Source organism: Spea bombifrons, chromosome 12 (genome assembly GCF_027358695.1).
Source record: "Spea bombifrons isolate aSpeBom1 chromosome 12, aSpeBom1.2.pri, whole genome shotgun sequence".
Taxonomy (NCBI): domain Eukaryota; kingdom Metazoa; phylum Chordata; class Amphibia; order Anura; family Pelobatidae; genus Spea; species Spea bombifrons.
In genome coordinates this window covers 10,571,176-10,582,497 of record NC_071098.1, presented here as the reverse complement: position 1 = coordinate 10,582,497, position 11,322 = coordinate 10,571,176, and the positions used below count along the sequence as shown (strand labels likewise).

General features: G+C 40.7%; 1 protein-coding gene and 1 long non-coding RNA gene across 2 annotated transcripts; both read left to right on the top strand.

The window, feature by feature from the left end:
- The first annotated feature begins 1,108 nt into the window (after nt 1–1,108).
- Nucleotides 1,109–4,582, top strand: PERM1 (PPARGC1 and ESRR induced regulator, muscle 1). Its single transcript, XM_053452444.1, has 3 exons — nt 1,109–1,260; nt 2,831–4,484; nt 4,534–4,582. Exons 2-3 carry the CDS (start codon nt 2,833–2,835, stop codon nt 4,580–4,582), a joined length of 1,701 nt encoding a protein of 566 aa, XP_053308419.1. The 5' UTR covers nt 1,109–1,260; nt 2,831–2,832.
- Nucleotides 4,583–4,610: 28 nt separating this feature from the next.
- LOC128469963 (uncharacterized) lies at nt 4,611–7,642 on the top strand. The gene is made up of 3 exons (XR_008346007.1): nt 4,611–4,672; nt 5,177–5,293; nt 6,963–7,642. It is a non-coding gene; the product is annotated as an uncharacterized LOC128469963 (long non-coding RNA).
- Nucleotides 7,643–11,322: the final 3,680 nt, after the last annotated feature.

The following is an 11,322-nucleotide window of genomic DNA, read 5'->3' as shown; positions in this document are numbered from 1 at the left end:
TGTGTGGAGTTGTTTATCTGAGGCTATAGGCCTAAACGGTCATGTTTCAAAACAAAACTGATACATACAGCAATTTTTTTAGGCAACACCTTATGTCTTAAAAACACTAGAGGAGTTGGCAGACCCTAGATCTGTGCTGAATAAATGAGATGCTGAACACAAACTGCTCTTTCCAGGGTCAATTTGCAGATCACCACTCTTTAGCCTAAAACTCAATTTGCAATGTGCTCTCTTCCTATATCCCCTTCTTTGAGAAGCTATTAATTTCCCCACATGCAATACTTAGTGATTTCCATAAGTTTAGGATCACATCTAATAAAAACTTCTCAAAACTGAGGGGTCCGCCAGTGTCTCATAAAATGTCATTGTTATAAGGAGATAATGGACTACCCTCTTATGTTTGTGATGCATAAAGTAATTAGCCAAAGTCCACCAAGGCTACTGCCTATAGGCCCCTGGCAATATTTAGGGCCCTGTCATATATACAACATGAACTATAGGTGCATGTATACCCACACTATACTTAACTAATGCTGGAAAGTGTATTAAAAAATCTGCCTTGGATCCGATTGAATCTCAATTCATTACTTTTTAGAAGGCATAAAGGACTGCTAAAGAATAAGGAATAAGGTAAACTCGAAATTGTATTTTTCAAAATCCTTCCAGTTTGTTCAAAGTGTTTCAAAATAACCAAGGTCACACCAACCCGAGTCATCCTGTTGGAGCCAATATGCTATTTTAAATAGTTTTTTTTTAATGAGAGTAGATTTAGGAACGAGCAAGGGTGTCAGGCTGCCTTCTTCTCACTCAAAAACATTTTTTTGGTTCAGATAGATAGGTTCTCCTGAAATGACACATAAACGTTGTAGAATAGCAGCCAATATCCCACCCATTAATGGTTAAAACTAAGTAATCACTTTGTAAAGGATAATGGAATGCCTCTTTTACTAAATATGATGTTCCACGACTCCCTGCACTTTGTATGGGACTTTAACTTGTAGTGTTTCGAAGGGGAGGGTATCATGGAGCCTATTAGCTGCTTGGGAAGAGTGATGTCTGCGGCCTCTATTAATAGACATGCCTTCACAGTGTACTTGGGATCCCGTGCTCGTTGCCAGAAGATAGGCCCTATTTTCAGCAGCGGAATGGCCAGCTATGTTGTGACAGGTACCTTTGTGTGCCCCGGGGCACGTAGCTGAGCAAGATTTTAAGGTCACTTTGCTACAGTAACGAGCAATAGTGCAGAAGGCCTCTGTCAAGGTAAGAACCGGCTGGGGAGCCGTAGTTTTGAAAGAGTTTAAGCGATATTCTAGAATGCATTTTCATGAAGTTATTAATGTTTCCAACAGGAGGTGGGCAATGAGTCTAGTTTATTTTCCTGTAAAGCTCTGGTGTATTATAATGCATGTGTCTTAGAATGGTAAAATAGACATTAGTTTATGACACTTCTGTGTCATTATGATATTAAATTAACAAGCAGTTAAGAGTTGGTTGTTTGTCGGTTTGGATTGCTTGGGTGCAAAAAGTTTTCTCTATATTGTTTAAAGTAGTAAAACTAAAACATATCTGCAGATCATATTATAACAAATATGTTGGCTCTATATAAATAAAAGATTAGCACCTGAATTTCCAGAAGAGTAAAACAAAGTGTGGCACTCATCCAGGCTTAAGTCGTACGTAAAATAAATTGGAGATGCCATTTGATACACTGTAGAGTTATCAAGAACATAGTTTTTTCACTTCATCTTGTTGGGATACAGAAGGAAGTTGAGTCACTTGCGTGTATTTTTCTTGGTGGTAAATCCCCATGGCTGCCAGGGATGGCTTCTGTATGTTCCAGAGAAGTTTCTCAGATATGACTAATAGTGGTTGTTGACAACTGACATTGTGGGATAGAATATTTATAAACCAAGTTTATTCAGGATTCTTAAGTGTCGCTTTTATTTCCTTACAACCTCTGTTTGACCTTGTCAAAGTCACTGTACTATTCTTGCCTCAACCTGACCTAAGCAATATAAGGGATGTGGTGTCATTTCTTTCCAAACCAGAAGAAAGTATTTATTTACATTCTTGTTTGGTTTCCTGTACCGGGGAATATTGTATATGAAAGCCATACTGCTACAGGGAGACTTGTCTGAATGTGAGCAGGTAATACCTAGAAAGGTGAATGATATCAAACTTAACAAATCTAGTCATTATATTTAAGGATGCTATTGGAGGTGTTGCTAGGGAGGAGACTTCATCAAGACCTTTAATATAATGTTTTGTGGCCTATTGTTAGGTATCTTTGAGATATTTAGAAGCAGAGCAATGTACTTGTCACACGTCTTTTCTGCTGCTTCTTTAAACATAATTGTGACGCCCTCATACCCAGCAAACATCCTGAGCTCCTAGAACATAGAGACTGTCACATCTAAAGAGGGACATTTGTGAGGGTATCCAACGTCTAAAGACAACAATACAGATACTTACGACTATGAGGTAACTTGGAAATTCCGGCATCCATCCCCGTGTTTAGTTAATTGAAGATTTAGCATGCCCCATGTCTTTTGCTTCACAATAATTGCTTTCATCACCTGGTATCATGATACCACAACACTGTTTAAAAATGTAATAAAAAATACTTTCTACAGATATTGCACATGTATATGTTCTCAGTGGGGAGCCTAAACTTACCTGTGTGTAATATTTTTGCCACATTCCTTGTATTCCCATACGTTATATACCTTATTGTATGGGGTGGGGCTGTTCTTGGTCGTTTGTAATCGTACTGACCAAAGAAATGAATACAGCGTGACCAGTGAATATTGTGTGTTGTTCACATTTACAGCAATGGATAACTTTGAGTATAGTATCCAGATCAATGACCGGGACTGGGCAGAATTCTACTCTACAGCAGAGGAATGTGGCATGATTCAAGTTTCACTGGCTACAGAGGAGGAGCTTTTGTTGAGTGATCCAGAACCGGAAGAGTCTACCAGCAGGCCCAAGTTCATCAAAGTGAGTTTGTGTCCTCCACAGGAAGACCACCAAGCTATTCAGAGTACACCTACGGCTGTCTCATCTGCACAACAGACATGCTACACATGGAAAGACCTAAATGAGGATCTACTGTCAGGGAGCGAAGAGGAGGAAGAATTTGGATCTGTTTCCAGATTTCTTTGTCAGAGGGATACACATTTGTACAAAACAAGGAAGGTGGATGTTGGCGTAGACATTCCAATACCAAATCCGGCTAAAGAACAGCATATAGAACATTTGGAAATAGAAGGGTTTCCGGTCAGTTTGGTTGACCATATGAGAGCTCTTAACAGGCTTAGAATACAACAACATGGTGAAATACATAATACCCCTGACACAAATGCATTAAAAAGAACTAATATTCCAGCGATTTCTGATAAAGGTGAGGATACAGGGCACTCTGGCAATGGGTGTGCATCCAGTGAACATCAAACGTTTTCTTCCAGGATTGCAGTGGTTTCTGTGCAACAGCACAAGACTAATGATTCATTAAACTCCCCCCAGAGTCAAACATCTCCCTCAGTAGATGTAATTGGAGTTCCTCTTCCAGATCATAAAGAGGACAGTAAAATGAAAAAAAGTATGAATTGTCCTGGGATGCCATCCAACGTTTGTGAAATGGACAACAAAAGCAGCTATTTTGATGGAACCTCACCAGATCAAAAAGAGGTTCCAATAGCTTGCATCGTACAAGACTATCATAAAGAAACCTGCCTCTTAAGTATGATGAAAGATATTGGTGAGGCACAAAATGAGTCAGAAAAACAGGATTTTAAAGTTCTTTCCAGACATAATGGCTCAAGTGAAAGCTTCTTCTGTGGTAGTATGGGACATAATGGACTTGCAGAAGGCATAGAAACTCCCAAAGCCATGGCACATTCCTCAGCTGTGCAGCAGAATTTCCAAGGCCCAAATAATGGGACACTCACTATGTGGAACCCTGCATCATTTAGTTTAGAGAATGCCAAAGCTTGCGTGCGTGATGCTCCTACACACGAGCTTGATAGCAATTTTCGAGTGGCCACCACTGTCAATAATACAACGCCGACATGCAGCCACACAGCCAATAACATTACAGACCAGACCTTATATAATGAGAAATCTTCAACAAAGGTCTTTTTGACACAACACAAGCAGACTGGACTCACTATTCCTGAAATGTATGATTTTTTTTATGATGATATTTCAGAAACAAACATGGCGGCAAAGCCTGAAACTCAAGCTTCTCGGGAAGAAGGCATTATGTATTCACCTGACATGTATGAATATTTTTTCCTTGAAACACAAGATGAAGAAGATAGATGTAAGTTAAAAGGAGAGCAGCGAACAAAAGAAGGGGCAGAGACGGAGCTGATGTTGTCCTCAGCTGAACATCCCACTTCAGAGTCCTTCTGTGTTCCTGAAGCCTATGAATTTTTTTTTGCTGATGGGACAGATGATCAGAAGACCAGCGAAGGCATTCAGTTTGGTGGTCCATCTCTTCAGGGACAAAACATGGTTACATCTTTCCAGCCCCCCATTCCACAAGGGCTGGGCAGAGTTGAAAAAGGATTTACAGTAAGAGGAAGCCATCACAAAGTAGGACGGGGTGGGCAACTGTTAGTCCCGAGCAGACACAGGATACTTGACAGCACGACACCAGTAGTGACCGGTAAGAGGACAACAGCATGAAGGAGCATGGCTAGAATGTCTTCCTTTGTGATATTAATCAATTTATTCAGAGAGAAGTTCTTTTTGGGTGTTGGTGAGGTACAAAGTTAATGAATCCACTGCCAGCTACAGCCCATAAAAGGGCTCTTATACACATGAGGAGTTATACTCATACATAGGAACTGTCTTGGTTTGAGTCTCTAGGTCAGTTTCTCCGTTCTCAAGGCAGTGGGGCAGCATGTGGAAATGCCTACTCACCACCCGCATTCTGCCCACTTTTCGCTGTTCCCCAACCAGCTCCATCCCACTAAACACTGTCTGGGGCTACCCCACCAGAAGAAGGGGAACTCTGGGTAGCCTACCTTGGACATTCCAATGTATGGTTATACACCTCCAGGAATTTGTGAGTTGCAGGTTTTGTATCCAGCTAGATTAACATCAACTAACACTGTTTATTGTGATGCTTCGCTGCAATGCTTAACCTTTCCATACACTTTGTTCTCAGGCTCTCATGCCCCCCGCATACCCGCTGGCACAGGCGATGCATGTTTGGTGTTACTGGCCTTGGCATCTTGGGCTGTAAAGTCTTCAGACTTGCAATCTTCAGATGGCTGGAAAACAGGTGTGTACAATCATTTTAGTAGCCTCTATCATAAGCGTGTGTATTATTATTTATTATTTATATGGCTCCATCATATTCCATAGTGTTATACAATGGGTAGACGGGACATAACAAGTAGTATAAAACATAAGAATTTGACTTTCAGAAAGACCAGGTGATGTGTATAATGTGAAAAAATCCATTGGACTTACGTTTTGCTTATTTTAGTATATTATTTTGTATTTGAGAGCTGCCTTATTACGACTTCACAAGACACACACTCCCTGCACTTTTCTATGTATATGATCAGCAATTTGTTCTTACAGTCAGCATTTTAGCTGGTAACTGAAGCCTTGATAGACACTCCAGTCATAGATATCTTGGCTACAACAACATATCACAAATCAATCAGCTTTCCGATTCCTACAAGTGCCTTTGTTTTTATCCAAATATACAGTGCTGTAAAAAAATAAGTATTTGCCCCATTTCTTCTATGTTTGCTTATTTGTCATTTGACATTTCGTCCAACTACTTTTAATATAAGGCAAAGACAATGCGAGTAAACACAAAATGCAGCATTCAAATGATCATTTCATTTATTAAAGGTAAAGCTTTAATCGAGACCTTTATCACCCATGTGGCAACAACTGCAATCAAATGTTCCAATCTTCAGCCGCATTCAGAGTGTTTATGAGCATGAACTGCCATTTTAAGATCATGACACAGCATCTCAATCCGTTACAAGTCAGGACATTGACTAGGCCACTCCAAAACCTTCATTTTGTTTCTTTTGAGCCATTCAGAGGTTGCTTGTGTGCTTCGGACTGTTGTCCTGCTGCATAACCCAACTGCGCTTGAGCATTAGGTCATAAACTGGTGGCTGAACATCAGGATTCATGGTTCCATTAGTTAGGGAAAGTCGCCCAAAGCAGCCCCAGATCATCACACTACCACCACCGTGTTTGACTGCTGGTATGATGTTATTGTGTAACGGGACCCATGTCTTCCAAAACGTTCGGCATTTGACTCATCATTCCACAGAATAATATTCTAAAAGTCCTGAACTCTCCCATGGATGTCATTTTTGCACAGCCTCTATCTTATTGTGGAATTGTGAACACTCACCTTAAGTGAGCCAAGTGAGGCCTGCATGTCAGTCTGGTTTCCTTTGTGAACTCCTGGTTGAGTTGTTGACGCGCTCTTGGGAGGAATTTTGGTGGACCAGCCACTCCTCAGAAGGTTCTCCACAGTTTCTCTGTTTCACTGTGGTTTGCTGGAGTCCCGGAGCTGTAGAAATGGCTTTGTAACCCTTTCCAGTAGTCAATGACTGTTTCTCATCTGAATTTCCTTGGATCGCGGCATCGTGTGATTCTTTTTGAGACCTTATAGCGTACTTGGCTTTGTGAGACAGGTTCTATTTAATTGATGTTTAGATTCAACAGGGCTGGCAGTAATCACACCTGGGTGTGTGTGGTGAATCTGAACCCAATTATTAATTACATTTGGTTTAGTAACGAAAGGGCAATGACCTTTTACATAGGGCCAAGTTGGGTTGGATAGCTTTTTTTCCCTTCTATACATGAAATTATCATTTAAAAACTGCATTTTATGTGGGTTATCATCTCTAAAATTAAGAAAGAGTCAGACCCAGAAAAACTCTCTAACCTATTTAATATAATTTATTTTCCAGCCCTACTGGCAAACATAGGCACTGTCTCTGCTATCAGATATTTGCGAAGGAGGTCAAGACGGAACTTTGAGGAACCCCAAGAACCATCTGGAGAAGGTTCCTGATGCCAACAATGGTATCACAGTTCACAAGCTGAACAACCCCAGGTACAATGGATGGAGAGAGGCAGCAGTTTGGAAAATATGACAGCCTAATGTATGCTGATATGAATTTGTAGCTCTTGTCCATTCAGTAAGCTTACACATCTTTCCCGGTTGAATGCCTAAAAAAGTAGACGCAGTAGAATTCTGTGTTCATCAAAGTATCCAAGAGGGAGATCAATCACTTTTGAGGCAGGAGATGTGCATTCGGAAGTTACGGCAAGTGATTCAGACGGCTATGTTTTCATGGATGTGTGGACACTTATTGCAATAGGAGTTTGTAAAGTTTAAAGGATCGAAAACGACATATGAGGCCAACTGTTGCCGAAATGAGAAGGGTCTTGTGTGGTAGATTGTTAGAATAAATCTGGAATTCCTAGAATGTGCGCTATTGTGTTGGATCCTTGGGAATGACATACCACTTCAACCATCACCTTGGATTCACAGTAGGACTTCCATGTAGAGATTTGACTTATGTATTTCCATGTTTACACCATCATGGTGTGTGACATAATAAAACCTGGAGGGTTTGCTCCTTGCTGCCAGACTGTACCTTATTTTTTGTGTCTACTCACATCATATTTATCGTCACTGTTCTGTGATTCTTTTGTATGTGTACATAGAGCAATATATATCAGCATATCTGGGAACTTCTGGGCTCTGGATACCTGGAGCCTACCCTTGCGAGACGCGGCCAGTACTGCCCACTGATGTCTGTGGGTGGTCCTGCTGAAATGGGGGGTGTTCCCACTGTCATCAGTGGGCTTTCCCACAGATATTGGGAAACACCCCCCATTTAAAATAAAAATGGGCAGGAAGACCCGGCTTCTGCAACCCTGAGGATTCGAGGACCCGAGCACCAGAGCTTCTCCCAAAGTTCTCCAGGCCAAACCCGCAGAGTTCCCAGGTATGTTTATCAGACACGATATATCTCTTCCTTCTTGTTAAAAAGCAAGTATAATTAAAAGGCTACAAAGCATTCATAATATGTATTAGGTTGTTTATTTTAAGTCAAATGTTATTCTTTTAGGAGTTCCATGGGCTGGACTTTTCATGAAAAAAACAGGTCTTATGCCAAAATCAGATTCACCAGTAAGCAAGCAGGCAACTCCAAGGCACCTGCACATTTAGTGAGAATATTTCATAATCACAGCACAACCTGCATTGATTCTGTCTAAACAGCCGTGCAGTCGATAAGATTAAAGGAATACATCTGATTGATATTAGCACAGGTCATTGCCACAGCTGAAGCTCATTACAGCCAATGTGTTACAACCAGTTTACCCCTTTGCTTAATGAATATATTCTGCTGTTTACTTCACAGCTAATAACAATATAATTAAAGTGACAGCTAGTGAAATGAAAGTGAGAAGCCGTCTCTATGAAAGCTACTGTGCTGTGATAACACATTTCTATTTAACTCTTAAATCAGTTGCATATGCGTAGGAGTATATGTAGGAGTAGCCTTGTGGCTTCTTTCTTCATAGTAGCACCCACCTGTTGGCATTAAAAATGTTAAACTTTCTTTGGTATATCGTGTTTTAGTTTGTCTGTGAATTCACGTGATACCTATTTCAGCTTTCCATATACATTTTTAAAGATGTTTAGATGTGCCCGGAATGCACATGTAAAATGTATCAATTCTAGATGCTTTAATTCTCTGCTCCCTAGTTGAATCAAATAATCAAAAATAATCTATTTCTGTTAATGAAGCATTTTTTTAGTTGTGCTAGTGTGAGTAGATGTGTTCCTTTATGTTGCATGTGTGTGTGTGTGTGTGTGTGTGTGTGTGTGTTAGCGATACATATAATTGAAAAATAAAAAATCTCCAGGTTCTATTTTTTACTCTGTAACATGAGTTAATAAACAGAATCTACACACCAGCAAAACCGTCATTGAGAGCCAGCTTGGGGCATGTGGGTGAATGCAAATATTTTTTTTCTTTTTTGTAGCCAGTGACCTTTACGCGCCAAGGTTACACCCCACACTTCTCATGTACAAAAGCACTGGTCCATGGGAATAAGTGGGTGATACTCTACACCAGCTCTCTACAGCTGCATTTTCCCCTCCTGATAGGCGTCTGACATGTGACAGCGCCGTGAAAAAGTCAGACAGGTGCCTTACAAACATTCCCGTCCAGTTAACTGGCAGCAGTGTGTGCAGGAGCTCATTTACCATGTAACATGTGACCATAGAGCCAACTGTGTGATGCAAAATGCCGTGCCCCCCAACTGCAACGAGGGTCCCGCGCTCTTTGTTTTGAATCTAAATGTGTGTCTTGGAACAAGGAACAGTACGCGTGTGAAATTAGTACTCACTCGGACAGTAATCTCTGATACAACAGGCATCGGCAGCTTTGTACTCCTGCATAAACTCATTTTTCTGGATTGCCCTGAATTGTAATCTTTATTTATTTTTTTTAAAGGAAAAAATAAATAGGTAAAACCCTGGTGAGCATGGTTACTCCATGTGCCCTACTGAGCAATCATGAAGACCAAGGCAATGCCAAGAGATCATTTTTAATATATGGTTTGAAAGGTGCAGATTATGTTGGCCGAGCATGCACTAACCGGATTTCACGCCAGCCCTAACTAAGCAGTCAAGCAAGAAGTGGCCGGGATATCTGTCCCCACTCTCGCTGGTCTTTCATCCCAGGTGTCCAGTTCTGAATAAGTGCTAAAATATAAACCTGTTATCTGTTTCGGTCTTGCACAGAGTTAGCCTGTATCTGCCCATGAGGAAAGCAAGAATGTATTATTTAAAATGACATCTAATTGCATAGAACAATGGGGAAAAGGCATGCATGCGCCGCAGCAGATCCCAGCACCGCACATCACCAGATCAGCACATTCCAGCTGTCCAGCGGCTCGTGTACGGGAAGCTTCTTGGAACCGAGGATAACCAGCATGAAAAGGAAAAAGGATTGAGCAAAATTACTCTGTTACAATATTTTTACTCCATATAACTAGTTTAATTTATCTGCAGTTGTGCTTACAATTTATAGTCTTAAGTCTATGATACAGTCATAACCGTATATAACTAAAACAGACTGCAATACGCCAAAAAGGAGCTAAAGGGAGCCACGATAACGAAGACTAAACAGGATGGAGTGTCAGCTCCTGGTGCCTTGTGTCTGCACCCCAGACCCCACTCCTAAGAGCCATAAGTAGGACTCCTCTGAACATGAATGTGAAGATTTTGTGAAGGTAATATTTTATCCTTATGATATCTAATAAGACCATTGTTAACTTTTTTACATTGTGACACCCCTTGTCATAGCCCACCGCTGATGCCTCTGTCACAGATCGCTGAGCCGACATACCGTATGCGATGGAACTCTGTAGTTCTAAAAGCCAAGCTCTTTCTGGAGATTATAGAAACAGTCTCACAAACTTTGAGAGAGATGAGATTTTATTTTGTTAATTAACCTTTGGGGGGGGGGGAACACTTAACCAAACAAAAATAAATCCCACCTTCCCAAAAAAACTTGGATAATTATTTACAATCCTTAAGCAGTGCAAAAAAAACCACAACAGTTCTTAATAAATACAGCATAATCTTAAATATGCTGACAATATGACTCTTTAAAGCAGTATAAAAAATAAGGTCCTTATGCCCTAAATAATAAAACCAAATAATTATTAAATATACTTTACATTAACAGTTTTCCAGTGTTAAATAACCATCCTTTCAAACAAAACAGATAGCGAGTCAGCTGAAGGAGACTCGTGAAGGGTGGAGGAGGCGAAATATAAACCCATATTCACCGGAAAGAACCACAATCCGCCTTCAAGTATCTGCAGCCCCCCGCGGTGAACGCGCAGGTCTGTGTATGTGTTGTAAGCGTTTGTAGTTTGGGAGTGTAGTTTACAACAGCAGGGCTGAAAACTAGGAAAGTCATGTATATTTTGTGAATCAAGCACCCGTGAATAAGGCAGACCTTGGGGTAGTAAGGTATAAACTAAAGCGGAGGTGATTTAGCAAAGACACTTGCTGCACAAGTCATGATCCACATCAGCCAGTATGTATGGCCGAGTCCAAAAGCCTCTGAGTGGTAAAATCAACATTGAAGAAGGCGCTATAGAACCTAAACGAACTTAAAATATCCAAGTCATTGCCGATTGTTCATGATGCGCTGATGCACATTCCAACGCGGCGTCTTTGGCACCACGTGTGATATGAAGCAGAACGATCAGCAATTTAGGGATTCCTAATTAAAA

Bases quoted from the DNA above. Each gene is read 5' to 3' on its own strand.
- PERM1 (XM_053452444.1), top strand. From the start codon at position 2,833: ATGGATAACTTTGAGTATAGTATCCAGATCAATGACCGGGACTGGGCA. The intron at 4,485-4,533 runs GTTTGGTGGTCC...ACATCTTTCCAG, and splicing joins AAGACCAGCGAAGGCATTCA to CCCCCCATTCCACAAGGGCT.